This window comes from Varanus komodoensis, unplaced genomic scaffold (assembly GCF_004798865.1).
Source record: "Varanus komodoensis strain SLA01 unplaced genomic scaffold, ASM479886v1 scaffold37, whole genome shotgun sequence".
NCBI classification, from domain to species: domain Eukaryota; kingdom Metazoa; phylum Chordata; class Lepidosauria; order Squamata; family Varanidae; genus Varanus; species Varanus komodoensis.
The window spans coordinates 1,265,104-1,285,007 of NW_025335889.1; the positions used below are offsets into that span (position 1 = coordinate 1,265,104).

Here is a 19,904-nt window from a genome sequence, read left to right on the forward strand (position 1 = left end):
TTTTTTTCACCCTTTGATAGAAAGCAGAAGCTGAGATTTTAATTATGTAGCTGCCCAACACTGCAAGAATGGAGACTTAAAGTTCAATGATTAGTATCATTTCTTCTGGATAGTTTGGAACTTGAGTTTTTTGGGCTCTAACTTTATAATACTCACTACTAGTGTGCATTGCTATCAATAATGAAAAATCTTACAGAGCTACAAATTGAGGGAGGGATCTTCACGAAAGCTATTTTCCCCCAATAGTCTATTCACATTGATATCTTATCAATTCTGTCAATGGCATTTGCTACTAAGAGGATCAAATTAATTTCTTGAATTGGCTTGCAGAATAGAAACCAAGGATTGGGAGGTACAGCCAGTGGCTGGTGACGCATGTGGGTGGCCATTTTGAGTGTTCAGGCACCATTTGGGGGTTACCATGGTTTGGCATGTCATCCAAACCTAGGTGGCAGAGGTAATTTGAGTTTAAACAACTCTCAAATAATCCATCACCTGCTCTATGGTTATTTCGGGACTTTTTGATAGGGAACTGCTCTGGAAGTGTCCTTGTCATCCTGTAACTTCCAGACATTTATACGAGCCTCTCTCAAGCCCTCTTAGACAAGTCCTCTGTGTCAAGCAAATGTGTGGCAGGTGGATCTGGGATTCGTTTCCTGCCATGACCAAGACAAATACACACCATGGTGGCCCCGTCTACCTGATGCTTATACACTGAACATTGCTTTTGTCAAGAGTGGCTGCTTCCACGTAGGCAATTTGTGTGGTCAAAGGAGCAGGTTACAGTTGTGATTATATAATGGGCCAGCCAGTCCATTAGGTTTGGCTTAGGAGAACGCTTAGGAGAAGGTCTCCTAAGCCTTTCAGAAACAAGGGCCACCAGATGTTGCTAGATGGCAACTCCCATCATTCCTGAACATTGGCTGTGCTGGCTGGGGATGATGAGGATCGTAGTCCAGCAGCATCTGGACATTCAAGGCTGGAAAACCTGTGCTAGAAACACAAGGCAGAAGATGCTTCTGAACTTGACCCCCTTGGGAACGTTGTACCAAAGTTATACCAAAAATGGATGGGTGAAAAGCCAGGACATGCCAGAAATGTACTTGGCTTAGCACAAGGGGGAAGTAATATCCAATTTGTCTAAAAAGGACAAGCACAGAGCTCAAAAGCTGGCCAGCTCTGCTTTCAGATCTCACTGAAATAATAAATACATTTGCTACAATATTTTTAATTGTTTGGTTTTGAAACTGCAGTAAGGCTTTGAGACAAGATGTCACTCTGCCTGTCCATTTTTGGAACGCTGTTTACATAAGCCAAGCAGCTGGTCAGTAACAATATCCTGTGTGGGCTGCTATATTTTGGGGAACTGAAAAGCGGATTTCCATTCCTGTTAAGCTCCATGTATTCAACAAATCGTCACAGCTCCAGATGTAGGAAATTCAGATTTGCTTGGGATAGCTACATGGCCACCTTGCACGTTTAAAAAATAATGGCTATATTAATTAGGTGAATTAATGATGTACTTTTTGTGGACTGCTCTGTACAGAGCATGAAATACGTTTCACACCAGTATTTGGTTCATTGTGTGATGATACTGTCACAGTAGAAGTTCAGGCTGGTGCCCAATGCAGAATTGGGCCTGGAGGGCCCATGTCCTCAGCTGAATGGGCAAGTGATGTTCTCATGAGGCCTTTAGGTTTTCCCTATGTCTAATCACATATGACTTTCAGATGTGCATGACTCCAACTCCTTGTGGTCCAATGCACCTGGAGAGTAATACGTTGGGGAAGCTGGAGTATAGTCAATTGTGAGGTGGTGGTTTTGTATCATGTTGTTCGCTGTGTTTGTATCATAAATTTCATTGCTGTGGAAGTAGGACAAAAACTTTTTAATGAAAGAATTATTATTAAACAATATAGTTAAAGGTTTATAGATATTGATGTTGTTTCCAGGCGACCAGATGAACCTCCGCTGGATAAAGGTCTCATTCCTTGGCTTGGCCATGCTCTGGAATTTGGCCAGGATGCTGCCTCCTTCCTGTCTGACATGCAAAAGAAACATGGTGATATTTTCACAGTAAGTGTCTACAGTTAACTTCTAAGACTAAACTTGTGCTGGATTCACCTTTGTTTTACACATACTTTCAGCTCTTTTTGTGGACTCATCCTATGTCTCTTTTGGAATTTTATAGGGGTGCGGAAGTCTTCATCATTTTCCATTTGTAAGCCTCCTGGAATTTTCCTAGCTTATTTATTTAAAAATATTTGTAGACTGCCTTTGTGTGTAACATTCTTTTAAGGCAACACACACAAACCTGTACAAAACAGGTGTAATAAAAATCAGGATGTTCAATAAAAGCAGAGCTTAGTAATTTTAAAAAGTCAGTAAAATCAGAAGTTACCTAGATCCACCAGCCAAGAGACTTATAGAATGGCCAGTAGAAGCAGGTGGCTCTTCAGAGCCTGAGAAGAGGCCTGGTGAATCTCTAATAGAAACTAATTCCGCATTTGTGGGGTGGGGGCCCTGGGAAGGCCCCCTCCCTTGTCACGCACCAGCCTAGCCACCCCTTGTGCTAGGCAAGTGAGAAAGGCCTCTGCAGAAATGCACAGAGTGTGGGTTTGGGAAAAGGTGGACTTTCAATTTATTTATGCAGTTGTAATTTTGCCAGATTGCCTTGCAGCAAAAATTTTCACTAGGCAGTATACCAAAATAATAAAAAAGTATAAACATAAAAAGGTTAAATATTTTAAACATAAAAGCAGAAAGAAAACTATTTAGGTTATTCCAAAGGTTCTTCTGGAATAATAAAAAAAGAGATCAGAGATGAAAATGCAAAGACTTCTCAGAGGAGCATTTCTGTAACTTTGGCCATACTTTTCCTAATATCTAGCTAGAATCTGGCTTCCTGCCACTCAAGCCTTTTATTCCATGCCCTGTGCTCCTGAGATGATTGAAAAATAGAGATAATTGAAACTTTAGTGGTTATTGTCTTTTACAATTATGGGATAGAGTATGTGAGATTGGTTTTGTATGTGCATGTTTGTGTATGTTAGTATTTAAGAATCTTAGCTGCCTGGATCCTTCAACAGTGGTATTTACATTTTTGAAAAATCTAGATAGGCATTGCAAATAAACAGAAGGAAGTGGAACCCTGTGGAATTAGCTGATTCTTTGAACCAACCAAACAATGAATTCTTTTCTGTCTAATCTTGATCCAAGCGTGAACCTACTGAGAGGGTATAAAGCACGGTAATGATTGATTTTCATACACAAAAGCCTGATGGTTGGAGGAAAAGGCACAGGGCCAAGGAAAGGGGTGTGGTTGTCTGGGGAACCCTAGGGCAGACTAGAAGCACAAGTGGGCTGGGTTCAGGGCCTGGACCGGAAGCTCTGCACTCCTGAATTACAGCAGTGCGTAGTGCCTGAGACAATGGCCAGTTGCTTTCACTGGAGTTAAAACAAATGGTGAAGTTGGTGAGTAGATGCTCTGCTACTCTTTCCACATGGTTTAGCAACTCAGGCTTGTTAAATCTGGATTGCAGCCTCTCTTTCACTGCTGTGGTCCCTGTTCTTCTTGGTGCAGCCCCCATATTGGGGTATGTGCCCTCCAGGGAAAAATCACTGACCCTGTTATTACACACTCTCCCCAGTTCCCCAAGTAGTGACACATTCAAGGGGCAGCAAGCTGCTAGGGTGGCCATGCATCCTCCTTTACAGAGGACTGTGTATGCTGCACGACGCCCTGAATGCACATGAATTTTCTACCATACAAGTGCATGAGAGTTAAGATGCATCAGGTATTTAAAGAATTGCTAGGGTGGGTGGCAGGCTGAAATTTGAACCGTGCAACTTGAGTGCATCCCTATGCACACTCACAAAAATGTTAAAGCAGTCTGCCAAAACCCCACCAACTGTGAAAAAATGTATTTTCTCTAACAAATATGTTTCTAATGTGAATAACAATAATGTGACACACTTGTTTCAATACTCTTTTTTGTACCTCTTGGATAGCTTGTTGTTTGTGTCTGATATTTGTATGCCGCTCAAATATAATGAAAACCCAAAGTGGTATATATAAACATGTAAATCACATTTACAATACAATATTCCAAACAGGTTCAGTTTCGAAAACACAGAGCAATGCATGAGTGGGGAATCAGCATGATTGATTTAGCCACAAGCCAGGGAAAGCCGGGGTGAGCAAGGGCATTTTCTGGAGACTTTTGAAGTTTGCTATACTTTCTGCCTCCCAAGCTGCGCAGGGTAGGATTTCTGAAGGGTGGGGCTGCCCGCCCCTGGGGCACCACGTGGCGATTTTCCATTAATTTTGGAATGAGCAGCAAGGCCTCCTCTGAGGACCTTAAATATCAGTGGTGGAAGTAGCCTTTTAAGTATCCTGGTGCCAAATTGTCTAGAGCTTTGCATGGCCTAGCGTGCTTTAAGAACGTGATGATTTCGTCACGTCGGCTCTCCATTTCCTACTCGATGTTCAGTGAATGGTTGATGTAACGCATCAGTGCCGCCTGCAAGAAGCAGCTGGCATATAGACTCAGGGTGCCCCTAGAGCCCTCTTCTGTCGCTGGAGGCTCAAGTGACCGGACCAGCCTGGACCATCCGTTTCCAACTTCAGCTGGCACACCAACTGGATCTGTTGCTGGATAGGGGTAGCACAGTTAAGCACTGGCAACCTCATGATTAGACTCCCTTCATAGACTCCAGGTGGGCTGCCTCTGCACCTGGTTCAGAAGTTACACAATGTGGCAGACAGGATATTTAGTGGGCAGCAAGATAGAAACATATTGCACTAAACATACAGTGGCTGCCTATTAGCTAACGAGGAATATACAGGACTGTGTTGATGGTACCCAAAGCCCTGAACATCTCATGGCAAGGATCCCCCGCTGATTGACGCCTCTTATATGAGTGCCGTCAATCCCAGTCATTAGGGAGGTCTTATTGATTGTTCCATGACCATTAAGAGTACACAAGCAGGACTTTTTGGTAGTGGCACCCATTGCCTAAAACAACATCCTACATATTGTTTAAGGTTGTATCTAACTTCAAATGCCTCTTGGAGATGTATTTGTTTTCACAGGCTTTTCCTGACGTTTACTGGAATATGACACCATTCCATTTAATTACTGTCTTCTTGTAATGTTTTTAAGGATTTATTTTTATACTTTCACTGTTTTTATATTTTACTGTAGTAGTGATCTGTCTGTCTATACATTATAAACCATTTTTAGATATTAGAATATGAGCAGAGCAATCATATAGCCTTCCTATACAGTGTCTAAACGGCCATAAGAATTTTTGGATTCCCAATTCTGAGGTTGGAAAGAGGTCTGGTTTCAGATCTGGGAATCCACACCCACCCTCTGCAGCCAGCAGGGGAAGAATCACACTGGCTGCTTCTCTGAGGTCATAACAACTGCAGATAAGAGCTTTGGAGGCATTCCAGAGAGTGGAGACAAGCATCTCCAAGCTATTCCTACCCTGGTGGTAGATGGGTGGAACTGTCCCACTCTGCAGGGACTGCCCATAATTCCTTGAGTTCAGAGGGTTATGGACATTGCCATTGGATTGCATCCTTACTGGTATAAAAGTAGTGCACACACAAAGCGGTTCCCGATATTGTATCCAAAGATGCCACTTTACTTGCAAAGCCAGATTGAGCTGCCCCCTAACCTGTTTTATCTCTCTGGAAGTGAATGGAGTTCATGTCTATGGGGGGATCAATTCTGTTTGCCAAGAAACAGAATGTCCTCCACCAAGATTCTTGGCAGAGGCCAGACTTTGCCTCCATCCCTATGATTTTTGGCAGGGGTGTCAGGTCCAAGAAATGGGTAGCAGGTGTCTGGCTCTGGAACACCAGGACAGAGATGTTGGAGGTCTTAGCAGAATGCAGAAGGCCAGAGGCAGAGGCAGGCAAAAGTGAGGGTCACGTGCCAGCAAGGCATAGCAGGACCAGTAGGAAAGAATGATCCGATTCAGGTCAGAGACCTGGCAAGGCAGAACAGGTTCAGAGGCAAAGCTGAAGCAGGACAAGCAAGGCCAGATACCAACAAGGCATGGCAGGTCCAGGAACAAGGGCAGAGTCAGGAACAGGCAAGGGCCAGTTACTGACAAGGCACGGCCAAAGCAGTGGCAAAGACAAGGTTAGGAGCAGGCAAGGATCAGATACCCAGCAAGGCATAACGGGACCAGAGATGAAAGCAAGGCTCAGTCGCCTGGCAAAGCAGGTCAGACCAGAGGCAAGGGAAGAGCTAGGAATAGGCAGGACTCAAGGCACAGTCAAAGGCGATAGAAGCATGATCAGGAACCCAGTGCAGCCACCATGCAAGCCTGGCTTGCTGGGACGAAGCCAAGCAGCCTAGGAAAGCCTATTAGAGAGCCTTCCAGTGCTCCCAGCTGCTTCAACTGATTGCACAGGCTCCAATCCTGCACCAGCAAGCCTGATCCTGCTGGTCTTCACCATCGGGGCACCAGGACAAATTGTGAGAAGGCTTCAGATCCTAACAGGACGGGTTTTTCTCATTCCATGCTAATGGATGGAGAAATGGCTTTTTTTGGTACATGGCAGTGGGAAGAGAGGGAGAAAGGGGAGCCAGAGTGAGAAAGAAGAGGAGGAGCCAAAGATAATGAGGAAGGGATGGAAGCCCGAGCAATAGGAAAGAAGGAAGGAGAGAAAGAGATCAAGACAGACAGAGAGAAAGAGAATAGGAACAGGGAGTTAGAAGGAAAGAGAGGCAGAGGTATATGTTCATTTACACATGTGCATGCAAGGGGACACTCCTAACATTTTTGTGATTGGCTTCCTGGCTCCCTGCAACAGTCAATTTTGGGTGCCTCCCAGGACAATACTTTGAAGTGCCAAATGGACCCAGAAAGGCCAGAGAGTCTTGCGTATGCATATATGGTGCATAATCATGTTTACTTTGTGGTAAAAATTGAGAAGGCTACCAGTTACGCACAGGAACAGAAGCAGTTGCACAGTAGCATATCTCTTTCTAGAGCTGGTTTTTGCAAACACATTGGTTACTTTTCTTTGATATTCAAGATTTCTATATTTGTGATTGGCTTGCTTTGTTTTTATGTAAGATTCAAGCTGCAGGGAAATTTGTCACTGTCTTACTGGATCCACGTTCCTATGATGCGGTGCTTTGGGAATCCTCCTCCAAATTGGACTTTGGCCAATATGCACGGATTTTAATGGACCGAATGTTTGATGTCCAGCTCCCAGATTATGACCCCAAGAAGGAGAAAGCCATGCTGAAAACGTAAGTTCAATGTATAGACGGAAAGGTCTTGCAATGAGAAAGCTGCACAAATGTGCCATGGATGATGTATGATCGGACCTCAGTTTAGGGATGCCACAGTGTGTATCCATGTTTACATGTAAGGATTAAGACTAGAAGAAGGAAGGTGAACTTAAATGCTCATCTGCAATGCTAAATGCCATGCGGTTTGTATGTATGTATATTGCTTAGACTTTGTTTACTCATATGGCAAAATGGGGAGACAGAATCTGGAAGTGAAACAGTAGAGCTGTATTCTGGCAAAGTGAATTAATTCCTCACTGTCCCCTTAAGTAAAGCCCAGGATCCAGACTCCCCACCAATGTGCACTTGACCTAAGAGAGAGTCAGCTGATCATACTCAGTCCCTGGACAGTAAAGGGAGAAGGCACACAAGCCACCTTGCCACAGTTTCCCCCAGTGTGCTGAGATGTATTTTGTACTTCTTTTTAATTAAGTTAAATGATTTCTAAGTGTGCATCAAGGCACATACATTCGCACATGCAACTTCTATGCAAAGGGTGTCCTCTCCTGTCTGTCTGTCTGTCTGTCTGTCTGTCTGTCTGTCTGTCTTGCCCTATGAGCAGTGGATTAACATTCAGTGGTCATTTTAAATTGCAGAAATATAGTTCTTTTTTCAGTTTTTGATCCACCAGAAGCTTTTTTGCAGTTATAAAAAGATTGCAAAAATAAATCCTTCTGGGATTTCATATGCAGCAGGTAGTCTAAGATTCATATAAAGCAGTGTAGACTGGAGGTGGAGTGGGGAGGGGGCGGCAGTGCAGTACCACATATCCTGCACTTTCAGAAAGATGCCAAGGTCTGGGTCAGTGCCAAACAATATTGCGGCAAGTTCTGTGTGGTTCTAATTCTATTACACAGCCTTTAAAGCTCCTTATAACAAGGAATTAATAAGCAGCTCAGCATGGTGACTATTGATTTTTTAAAGGGGCCTTTCTATAGAATCTCTCTTTTTTTATTTAAAGGGGGGGGTGTTTTTTATTCTCTCATAGTTGTAAAATCTCTGATGTAGCCACAAGCTACTTTCAGCTCTTAAAAATGGAGTGGGGGTGGGAAAGCAATTTCAGAACATAAATAGCCAAACCTCTGAGTTTACCCTGGCAGACGAAAGGGAAACAAAAGCACAGTAGAGCAATGTACTCTTCAGATGGGCTGGAGGTGTATGACTGGAAGCACTGATTATTAGGATTACAGTTCAAACATTACCACGGGATAGGAAAAGATGATACTTGCACAACTTGCAACAAGACCCCAATAAGCTGGTACCGTAGTGTTCCCTGCGGTACTGCCAGAAATCCTGGGACTTACCTCTTGGATTCCACAGAGGGCAGCTACTGGGAGCAGTAAAATGTGTTTGGGCAACTCCAAGAGGATGCTTTTGTTGACAGAAGTCTGATAAACACTGATGTAAGCGCCTCTTCAGGACCAAAGGAAAAATTCACCCACTCACGCACAGCAAACCTAAGTGTAATGGGATGACTTACTTTAGTGTAAGTGCATATAGCCCTGATCTGCACTGGGACCATGGTGCTGTGGAGGATTTAAGCTCTTCCACCTCACGTTTTCATCCTAAAATTGTCCTCTGCACAAGAGTGATTACTTTTCTTTATTTAACCTCCACCGCAGAAAGTTACACTTTGGAATGAAAATGGGAGGGAGAAACCTTAAATCCCCCCCTCCAGAGCGCCACAGCCCCAATCCAAATCCGAGCCATGCGCGTGTGCATTAAATCATCCAGCCATGCTTTGTTTCCCCCCATTTACATCTCACCCTTCCAGTTGGAACCTTTCCTGGTGTGGCCAGCTCAACGCCAGTCTGCTCATGAAGAGAATAAAGGAATACGTGTCCAGGGTGTCCAGGTGTTCAGAGTGCTACACATACATCCTCAAGTTGTGGTTCTTTTGACAACTTTGTAGGGCAGGTTTCCCAAACAGAAGATGGAGAGAGAGAGGAGCTTATCGAAGGCCCCAAGTGCCGGGGTAGGACATGTGGAGCCCCCACCAAGGTGTCCCACCCTCCCCTTTCAACCCATTTTTTCCCCTGAGAGCTGGGAAGTAGGTTTCTGTGAGTGCTGAACATTGTGAGTTGAAAGGAGTTTAGTGCGTTGGGGCTCAGATCTCACTTTTGCCTTTGGGCACGCTCTTTGCCACGGCTCCTGTGGCATCCATTTTGTAGTGGTGCTCAGGACAGTCCCCCAAATCCCCAAATTTCCAAGAAGGTTGCCTCCTCCTGTCCTAGAGGTGTGGGGAAGTCTCTCTGATTCACTTTCCTATTCCCATTCCCATTCCTACTGCCAGCAACAATAGCTGATGATTCCCAAGGGGGCAGACACTTTGCCTAGCAGTTCTGTTTCAGCTGGTCACTTCCAGTATTAATGGTCAATAGTACTCTTTTTGCCACAGCCTGGCTGGAAGGATCTCACAATCTTGGCACGATTGCTGCCTTAGCCAGGTGAGCCTGAAGACCAAATGGAATTGGTGTCAGCTAAGATAAACAACTGGAACTTCCTCTCATGGGAGGGGACTCCTAGGCCAGCACATTGTGAAACCTCAGCTTCAGTTGCCTGCCAGCTGGATGTGCCAAGAAAAACAGAACTTTGCTGGGCCCTTGGGGCATGATTGGATTAGCTCTCAAAGCAGCCATTAAGGAAACTTTGGTTCATGAAGCCAGTCTTAGGCTTGGAGTGAAGGAGGAAAATTTCAAGTGCCTCACTCAGAGAGGCAAGAATGCAGCTGCTCAAATGGATCAAGATTCTTAGGGCAGAGGTCTCTTGACACCTTGGGACCCATGGACACATTTCAGAATTGGAAGAAGGGCTGTGGGCACCGCCACAGATGCCTCCCATGGAGGATGTGGCCAGTCATGCAAGCACTGCTGATGGGTGTGGGGGAGGGCTAGCTAGTCAAGATGTAGTGGAGGGGAAACAAAAAAGCAAGGCTTAAAGCTGGGAGCAGTGGGAAGGATGGAAAGAATTGCTCCTGGCTTTGCTCAGCCCTCTTCTGTCCATACAAACCATTCCCCTTTCTGCTCTATCCCGCCTCCTCTCTCCATTCCCAGCCTTTGCCTTTACTCCTTTTCTCTCTTTCTATCCCTAGCCTTGTTCTTTCTCTCTCATCCCCTGCTTTATCTTGCTGTTTCTCTCCACTGCTAGCCTTGCTGTTTCTCTCTCCTTTGCCTTGCTTTCTCTTTCTGCCCACTAAACAGCTAATCAGTGGTAGGTTCAGAAACAGGAAGGAGAGTCTGGCTCCCTAAAGTGTTTCAGGTGTGTGTGTGAAAAGGACATGAGTGAATACTTTTGCAGGTGCTCAGCTGGGGATCTCTGCCATGAAGTAATACTGTCCACAGAAATGGTGTGCATGGCATGTGAATGTGAAGGTACTGCACACTTTCTGGGGTTGGACAAAAACCACAATAATCATTCATTGAACTGTGGATGGTTGTTGAAATGTGGGTTATCATGTTGTCTGAAGCCCACTTGGTAACAAACCATAGTTGGTTAACCATGAACAACTCGCACTTCACAGCCCAGCAACAAACCATAGGTCTTCAGAGCTTTTTCATGGTGAGGGTGAGTCACTTCTGAACCAGATGTTTTGTTATGCCACACATTTGTCTTGGTTCCTTAGCCCTCGGGGCTGAGCAGGGTTCGCACCCCTTTGGCCTGGCCACTGCTAACGTCTGCCCTCAGACCCCTCACAGAGATTTTGCTCCCGATCTAGCCAACTTTTCCTTTTCCTGCAGTGCTGCTGACATAGTGTTGTTCTGGGAAGTTGTGGGGGATTGGAAGGGTGGCTGACCAGTGCTCCCAGCACTGTGTGGAGTGTTGTCATCCTAGCCAGGGTGACCTGCCAGGGCCCACGGACGTCTTACCTCAAAGCTGGAGTCAGCTCTTGTCTTTGGCTGAAGCAGCTGCTACATACATCCTTTCTGTATGCTGGTTCCCCTGCCCTTTTCTCTCTTCCTGCCAAAATCTGGTCTGTAGGCAGGAAGCTAGCATCTGTTCCTGGGTCAGATGCTATAGAAATTGGGGATGAGGCCCTGGGGCCAGTCTGAGATTCTGCTCCCATCTCTGGGGCTTCCCTGACAGCTGCCCTCTTCCTCTGCTTCCACCTCCTTTTCTCATTTGCTGGTATCTGGGCATGTGTGCCTTTCCCCTCCCCACCCCACTCTAAAGATTGAAATCCGTCTCCTATGGCTTTATTGTGGGCAGGAAATGCTTTAAGCTACACCATTGGCGGTCTCCCCACTTTTGTTTTTGTAGCTTTGGCCCAACCCCTTTGCCTTTGGTCCTGCGCCTGCAAGAGCATCCCCAAAATAGAATTTGGGCTGAAAATGGCTCCACACCCCTGGTATGAATATACAATAGGCAGCACCCCAGAGAACTCGTATCTCGTAGCTTTATGCTTCCTGCCCCCGCACATTAGATCTGTCCAAATGCCAGGTTCTTGATTAGAGATGATACAGCTCAAACAAAACTTTCGTGGTTCTCTCCTACCAGTATTATAAAACAGGATACCTTGGCTGGGAGGGTCCAGATTCCACCCACTATCAAATAAATATATTCACACCAAAACACCAGAAGCAAAAGGTCACTGGCAATTGACTTGTGGATGGAGAACATGAAATTACATTATGATTACATTACGGTCATACCCTGCCTTTCTTCCTCGTGCAAGGAAGGCAGCTTAGAAGGTTCTCCTCCTTTATTTTATCTTCACAACAACAACCCTGTCAGGCATTTTAGACTGGGAGTGTGTGACCATCCTGAAGTCAGCCAGTGGGCTTCATGGCTGAGTAGAGACTAGAACTGGTATCTTCCAGCACCCAGTCTAGCCAGTGTGCTCCAGAAAGGTAGAAGGACCTGTACCATAAAGGACTATAGACATTGCTCCCATGGGGTTACTGGGGTGTGAACTCGCAGTAACATTGTTCTCGTAGCATGGTGCCATGCAAATTATATCCGTGCTGTATCAGTGCAGTGATCGCTCCAGTCCAGGTAGCATAGGTGAGTCCTCTTAAGTAGTATGCAAACCACTGGGGTTGAGCATGCTTGGAACTATTAGGTCCATATGTGGCTTTGTTCCTCTCCCAAACAGGTGCCCTCCAGATGTTTAGGACTTCAAGTCCCATCAGCCCCAAACAATGGTTAGGGGTTGTCATTCAAAACATCTGGAGAACATCAAGTTGGGGGAGAATGCTCTAACATTAATGCAGTAGTTTTAAACTGTCTGATCTCTCACATTATCAAGGATGGAACCCTGTGAATTCTAGAGGACTCCAGGAAGTACTGCGAATGGTTTGCCCCTTTCCTGTAGGGCACAGGCAGGGCTGTTACCAGTTCGCCATGAACTACAGCTGGAACCCAAAGCACAAAGTCGTCTCCATAGGTTGCAGTAGAAGGCTAGTCATGATGGATAAGCATCTTTTGGGCAAATGATTCTCTGATCTGTCTTGGTCACTTTTCCACTAGACCTTTTCCTCTGGAGTTGCTATAGTTTTTGCTGTCACAGTTTGCAAAGAATCCAAATGACATTGTTGTTAAATTGTTCTCCTGTCTTCCCCGCACCCTGATCTATATCTGTTTGAGCAGCAAGGGGTGCTGTAAAGATAATTGGGACACGAAGCACTTCCAGCCATTATACCTTTAAGAGTTTTTTGTTTGAAGATTCTTTTTGTTTTATTGACTAGCTCTCTGTGTTGGGGGTGCTGGGTTGGGTGCTCCTATGCCACTGGGGCCATGCCCAGGACTTTTAACAGGTTTAAACCAGCTATCCATGGTCCTGAACCCTGTCCCCAGAATAAGTTTGGCATTGTGGAGAGCTTAAAAGTTCAGCATACACAGATTGAGAGAGATAGGCTGGGGCATTGATGAAAAACCTTTCTATCACTCAACTCATAACCTTGAATAGCAGCTTGTAGGCCCTAATCCTGACACTTTCCCAGGGATTCATATATTCCGATTCTGGGTGTGTAAGCAGAAACAGGAAGGGATTTCCTAATACTACTTTTGTCTCCACAGGACTCTGCAGAACAAAAATCTCACCACACTCACACAGGCAGTGTCCTTCAACCTAAGAACCATTCTGCTAGACTCAAGTAAAGTCCATGGGCAATGGGAAGAGGAGGGCCTGTTTCACCTCTCCTACAGTACAATGCTCAGGTTGGTCTGAAACTCCTAAATTCTTCCCTTTGAAGTGGCCAGGAACAACAGTGTTGGCTTGGGGCTGGCAACAGCATCGAAACTGTTGACACTTACTGAAGCCCCCAGCAGAAGCAAGTCCATGGACCTGGCCAGGAGAGGCAGGTGCTTCGGATGTCATTAAGGTTCCTGATCCATTGCAGCTTTATTTTGAGCTTGACAGGGGGCCAGAGCATGAATTAAATGCTTTGGGCTGGGTAGGAGCAGGAAGGAAGAGAAGAACTGCATGAATGTTGTAGTGAAGTGACTTGTTGGCAGGAGAAATAGGGGAAGAGGAAAGGGATGAATCAGAGATAAGCCATGTAGAATGGATGATGATGCTGTCAGTCACTGAGGAGGGTGACCACACAAGAAAGGCTGAAGAAAAAGAAGCAGCTCATTCTTGGATATATCAAGTTTGGGACAACCGAGAAGAGATATTGGAGTGACAGCTGAATAGTGCTGCCTTTGCGAAGCTGGCATCCTCCTGACATGCTGGACTTAAGAGTTATAGAGATTTTGTTAAGCCCAGTCTGTCTGCGTTTCATGGACTGTTTATTGTCTTTCATTTCATCATCCGTTTATTGGTGGACTTAGGTTTTTTAACCCAGAATTTTGTTCTGTGTCTTCTAATTTGCATTAGTTCCAATGCACAATTGTGCTAACAGGCAAATGTACTTTTTCATAAATGTGCTAATCCATGTAGCAGGATGCCTTTCCCAAGTCACATGCATTCTGCAGATTTGTGGACCAGTTTTTCACTGTTAGGTAGGGACTTTATAGATCAACATGTTTGTCCAAATATGCATTAACACTAATGCAAAGTAGTGCAAATCCCACACAAAAGTGGAAACAGGTCCATGGGTCTGCAGAATCCACAAAGCTTCAAAAGGCCAGTCCACTGCAGAATCCACAGGCCAGATTGGTAGAAAACTGAACTAATGTGGATTGGTTGTGGTTTTTTGGCAGCATCCTTACTTAGACTACATCTCCCATCACTTCCAGCTGATAGAGTGGATGGGGGTTGTAGTTCAGCAGACTGCGAAGGCAGCAGGTTGTCGAAGGCTGAAACAGAGAAAGGAAGGACTAGAATACAGAGGTAGAGACGATAGGAAAAGCCACTGGGATTAATTCAAGAGGCTGTGACATCTCGCTTGTAATGTGAAGTGTCCCCTCTTGACTTCACAGAGCTGGATACCTGACCCTGTATGGCAATGAAAGCAAGAATTATGAAGATGTCTCTAGTCAAGCGAAAGACCGAGCTCACTCTCTGGAAGTATATCAAAGGTTTTATGAACTGGACCGACTGTTGATGAAAGCTGCCCGCTCCAATTTGACCACAGGTTGGTTTCCCTGGTCAAGAGTGACCACTTTTAGAATTCTGGGACTTGGTAGAGTGAAAGTGGGTTGTGGGTTAGAATTTCTAAAGGAGATTAAAAAAACAAACAAACCTGGAGATTCTTGATCTCATTTGCCTCTCCATCTTTGCTGTGGGTGTTTATTTCTAGTGTGCTTGTACTTCCCCATCAGTGTACCGGGGGGTTGGCTGTGTTGGTCTGTTGCAGCAAAACAGGCAGTCTCGCAGCCTCTCAGCACCATGGCTGGGGGACAAGAGGAGGCAGTCCTGCCCTGCTTGCACTTGTGCCGTGAGCATCTGATGGGTCGCTGTGTGACTGGAATGCTGGCCCAGGTAGGCTTGAGGTCTGATTCAGTAGGGCTTGTCCTGTGTTTTTATGCCACTTCATCTTCCTTCATCTCAGACAGCATGACTCTTAATCTGACGCACCTGAGGAAGACTCAGCTACCGCCTTTCATTGTGAATGGTTTATTGGGAAGGAGGAACTTGTGAGCAGTAGGTGGTGCCATTGTGTAACCTTCCAGTTCTACTTGCTTGCTTTTGAACAGAGAAAATAGACTCACTGTATGAAGACCAACCCAAATTCCCTATGTAAATATTTCAGGTTGCACAGGACTCTTTCTCTTGCTCAATGTTTGCAATGTAGGAAGGTGTCTCTGGAAGAAGACATGTTGGTAAGGCCCGTCCATAGTTTCTATCAACTATCAGGTTAGGGTTACGAAGGATGCCATCCTATATAGCTGCCGGGAGCCCTCCAAACTTGGAAGGCAACGGGAATCCAAAGGGCAGCAGGAGCGGCACAGGCCAGGACCCGCCAAACCTACCTAGACAGCCAGTGTTGGCTATTTGAATAATGTTCCCCTCCTTGTGAGAAGAGGCTGAGGCAGTGCCTGGATCCTTTGCAGAATGGTGGTGCCTTCCTCCCCCCCACCCCTGTAACACCCCCAACACCTGTTCTGAAGATGGTCTTCAGCACAGAAGGGAATGTGGGGGCAGAAGGACGGTCCTGCGAAGATGGAATCCCCACTTGAGTCTCAGGGCTTTTTGAGGTCACAGTGGGGACTCTGCTTTTTTCTACAGCCAGCTATGCATAAAACCACACCTCGGGTAGAGCTGTGTCTTCACCAAAAAAAAAGCAAACCCCCCCAAAAAAACCCTAAGGGAAGGCATGCTGGAACAGAGGAATAAATGAAGAAAGTCCTTCTGGAGATGCAAAGACAAGCAGTTGAGCATTACCATCAGTAACATGTGGACTCCTCTAACATATGGAACAGAAAAATCTGATAATGCTTATATTATTAAACCTGCTTATTAATGTCAGAAAATGGCCATCATGGTGGAAACGTCTGCTATCTAAGGAAGCTTTCCTTTTTTAAAAAAATAAATTTTTTTAAGATTTTTAAACTAACACTAAAAACATCAGTCATCAAATACATCAGACGTACTGGGTCAGCCCCCTACTCATGTTTTTTAACATTCCGTAGTCATATTTAAATCCATTTATGATAGCTTAAAAACATATTTAAATCTAAGCCAAGTTCCGTTTCTCTAGCCAATAATAAAAAGAGTCCCAAGTTTGATAGAAGTCAGTATCTTCTTTCTCCTTCAGTGATAAAGTAAGGAAGCTTTCCTTGAAACGCAAAGAGCATTCACTTTTTTCCATTGATTCCATTCCTATACCACCCAATGGCCAAATCTCTCTGGGCAGTTTACAAAAATTAAAGACCAAATATAATAGAACATAATATACAATATTTAAATAAATAAATAAATAAATGTAAAGTGATTTGAATCAGCAATTAACAATGGGAAATGAGATAGCAGAACCTGATGAAACAACTGACTCTGTGCCTGGGAGCAGAGGAAACCTGTCAAGATGTCTTTGTTGGTGCCAGGTGGACGCAGGCCTGGCATTCCACCACTGGAGGGGCAACCACTGAGAAGCCCCTGGGGACACTTGGAGGAGGACACAGCCTAAGAAGTTGTTCCTATTGTACAGGAAGGTTCATAACAACTTGGAACAGGTGATTTTCACAGGGACCTTGGCAGGTTGAGCACCAGCCATCCCTGTATTCCCAAGCCTGTTGAGGATTCACTACAATTCCGTAACAATATTTTTATATATGCATGGATAACAGAACCTCCTGTTCTGTTTCACTCTAACAGGAAGAGTGCTGCTAAGTTCAGCCAAGCTTCTTCTTTCTCATTATTCCCGAAAGTGCTTGTTATACCAGTGCAGGGCGGAGGGGGGATGACTCAACAAAGCAAAGGTTGAGCAGCAAAATGGGTAAATTACGTCTATGATGCAAATGCACATGAAGCTTGATTCTGCAGCTGAGATTAGTCTCATAGGAGGATGACTGAATCCATTAAGCCACAGCCATGAACTTGGAAAAGCTGGATGGAGCTGTCATGAACAAAATATTTTGGAGAGCTTTTTTTCATAGGATCACCATAAGTCGGAGACAACTGGACCACACAGAACCACCACCACAAGGCCCTTGGATAGATTCTTTAGCTGGCTGGCCTGCCACCTAGTGGCTAAATGATATGAAGCCCAGTGTTTCAGAAATCCATCCTCTGCGATTCACATGCTTTCAAAACCATACATTAGATATCACTGATCAACCACAGTGGCATTTCCATTTTTTAATGATCTCACAACACAATCCAAACAAGGCGAAAAGCAAAGTCATGCAAGTTGTAATGGTTTGCTGGGCTGCCTTCTATTAAACATATGTTAAATATCCTTTTGTTAAAGACCACGATACTGCGCAAATTAATATTCCATAATATTGACTCTGCTTCTAGTAGAAAGTGGGTGGAGGATGGGTGAGATGTGGATGGGTGTTCCACTCCCACCCATCAGCATCCTGTGCTCATGTCAAAATGCCTGGCCTTGCCCTGCCCGTTACGAACTACACGCAGGATCATGTCCATGCAGTGTGCTAGGAATCCTTGCCCAAGCACCAGGGCTGCAGAAATATGCACAATCTCTGCAGCTGATGCCCACATCATTTGTGTAATTAGGAGAGCCTGCTTATGGTTCCTCATTGCACAGCTCATTTTAATACTCAGAGCCTGCACTCAGGCTGAGCTTGCCTGCAATCAGCTGAAGCAGCCAAACAGAAAGCAGAACAGAGACCAGAGAGCTGAGCTGGGAGACTCCAACAGATGCCCTCCCCACCACAAATGGATTGCTCACACATCTCTAAGCACCAGCAATTTTGCGTCGATATCCCAAGGAGGTTCAGAGACAGGGCGGGTGTGTCCTCAAAGCATCCCCCTTACTTCTTTCGCAATCCTGGCTTCAGCCCACTGAGCAGCATGCGGTGGCGCTGCTTGGCCCCCTCTGCTTCTCTTGCAGTCACAAGGACCTCTGCTAGTGCAGCCAGTGCCAGAGGGGGCCAGTCTGTGCCCTTCCAGAAGTGAACATTTTGGCTTGCTTGTGGTGGATTCAGGTTTTGGTAGCTTTCCATTGGGTCAGTATGAGGTCCCAGTGACAGGCAGGCAGTAATGGATGAGATGATATACTATATATGATAAAAATCTGAGAGTCTTCCTAGTTTACAGGGTTATTGTCAGGATAAAATAGGATAACCCCTTCAAGGAAAAGGAGCAGACTATTAGATTACCATATCTGTGTCTCCGACTTTTCTGTATTGCAGCGGAAAGGAAAAAAATTACCATCTGCAAACAAGATCTCTGGAAGATACTTTCTGTGGAAAAGCTGAACAGCAGGGCAAATCGGAGTGTTTGGCTGGACAGCTATAAACAGCACTTGGTGGACCTGGGACTGGATGAAGACATGCAAACTAAAGCAATGGTGTTGCAGCTCTGGAGTACCCAGGTAGAAAATGCAGCCCCATGTCTCAGTGAATACTTTTGGGACTCTGAGTCACCATCCCTACTCTGACATACAACAGTGAGTGAATAGCTTTCTAGCCATCTGGATCATAATGGACTGAAGTTAGGTACACAAATGTTGATACACCCTCCTCTATTTTAAATGCAAATATAGCAAGTGAATCTAAGTTGCATCTGTGCACCAGCTGTTAGTATCTTGACAGTGCCAGTCATCTGTTAAAAACTAGGAAGGGGAGGCTGAATCCAGTTCTCCCCACTCAGCTGCTAAAGTACTGTAGGCACTGCGAAACTGCTCTGATCGATTCTGCACACACAGTTCCATTCAGCACTGGGATTTCTGTTTGCAGAATTCTTTGGGGAGAATGGAACAGGGTTTAGTGACAGACCACATGTTTGCATATGGCAAATCCTAGGTTGCCCAGGTAGGGCTAGGAAGGTTCCTGTCTGTGGAATACTGGAGATACGCTGTCAGAATATCTGTAGATAGAATAAGATGAACTTATTTTATTAATTAATTAGATGTATACCCCACCTTTCCTTACAAAGAACTCAAAGCCGCTTACGTACATCATTCTCTTCCTCTGGTCTCCATCTTACCCCCACAACAGCATCCCTGTGAGGTCAGTTGGGCTAAGAATGTGTGACTGGCCCAAAGTCACCCAGCGGGTTCCATGGCCGAGCAGGGGCTAGAACCCAGGTCGCCCGAGTCCCAGTCCTGTGTGCTTACCCACGACACCACACTGGTTCTCACTTACACTTATGGCCTGATGTGGTGCAAAGCTGCATCCACTGTTACTACGTTCTGAAGTTCCGGATCAGAGGCAGTCGCCTGTACACAGCAGTTGCTGGGAAGCATGCACAGGAGAGTGCAGTTTGTTTGCTTGCTTTTTGATTTATATCCTGCAAAGGGCTCAAGGCAGCTTACATCATTCTCCTCCTCCATCTTATCCCCACAACAACAACCCTGTGAGGTAGGCTGGGCTGAGAGTCTGTGGCTGGCCCAAAGTCACCCAGTTGGCTCCATGGCCGAGCGGGGACCAGAACCCAGGTCGCGGGAGTCCCAGTCCCGCGCTCTTCACTACGACGCCACAACTGGCTCAGTGGCACTCATGTTGTGCTTCTTGGATCCCAGAGGCATTTGGCTGGCCACATGGCAAACAGAACAGTGACCTAGGTGGACCTTT

The 19,904-nt window shown here is 45.4% G+C and overlaps 1 protein-coding gene across 1 annotated transcript in view; it reads left to right on the forward strand.

Moving 5' to 3' along the window:
• PTGIS (prostaglandin I2 synthase) overlaps positions 1-19,904 on the forward strand; it is a 44,097-nt gene that overhangs the window by 6,033 nt on the left and 18,160 nt on the right. The window contains exons 2-6 of the mRNA XM_044440266.1: positions 1,953-2,076; positions 7,102-7,280; positions 13,338-13,478; positions 14,685-14,839; positions 18,522-18,703. Coding sequence (XP_044296201.1) covers positions 1,953-2,076; positions 7,102-7,280; positions 13,338-13,478; positions 14,685-14,839; positions 18,522-18,703 — 781 coding nt within the window. The remainder of the gene's footprint in view (positions 1-1,952; positions 2,077-7,101; positions 7,281-13,337; positions 13,479-14,684; positions 14,840-18,521; positions 18,704-19,904) is intronic.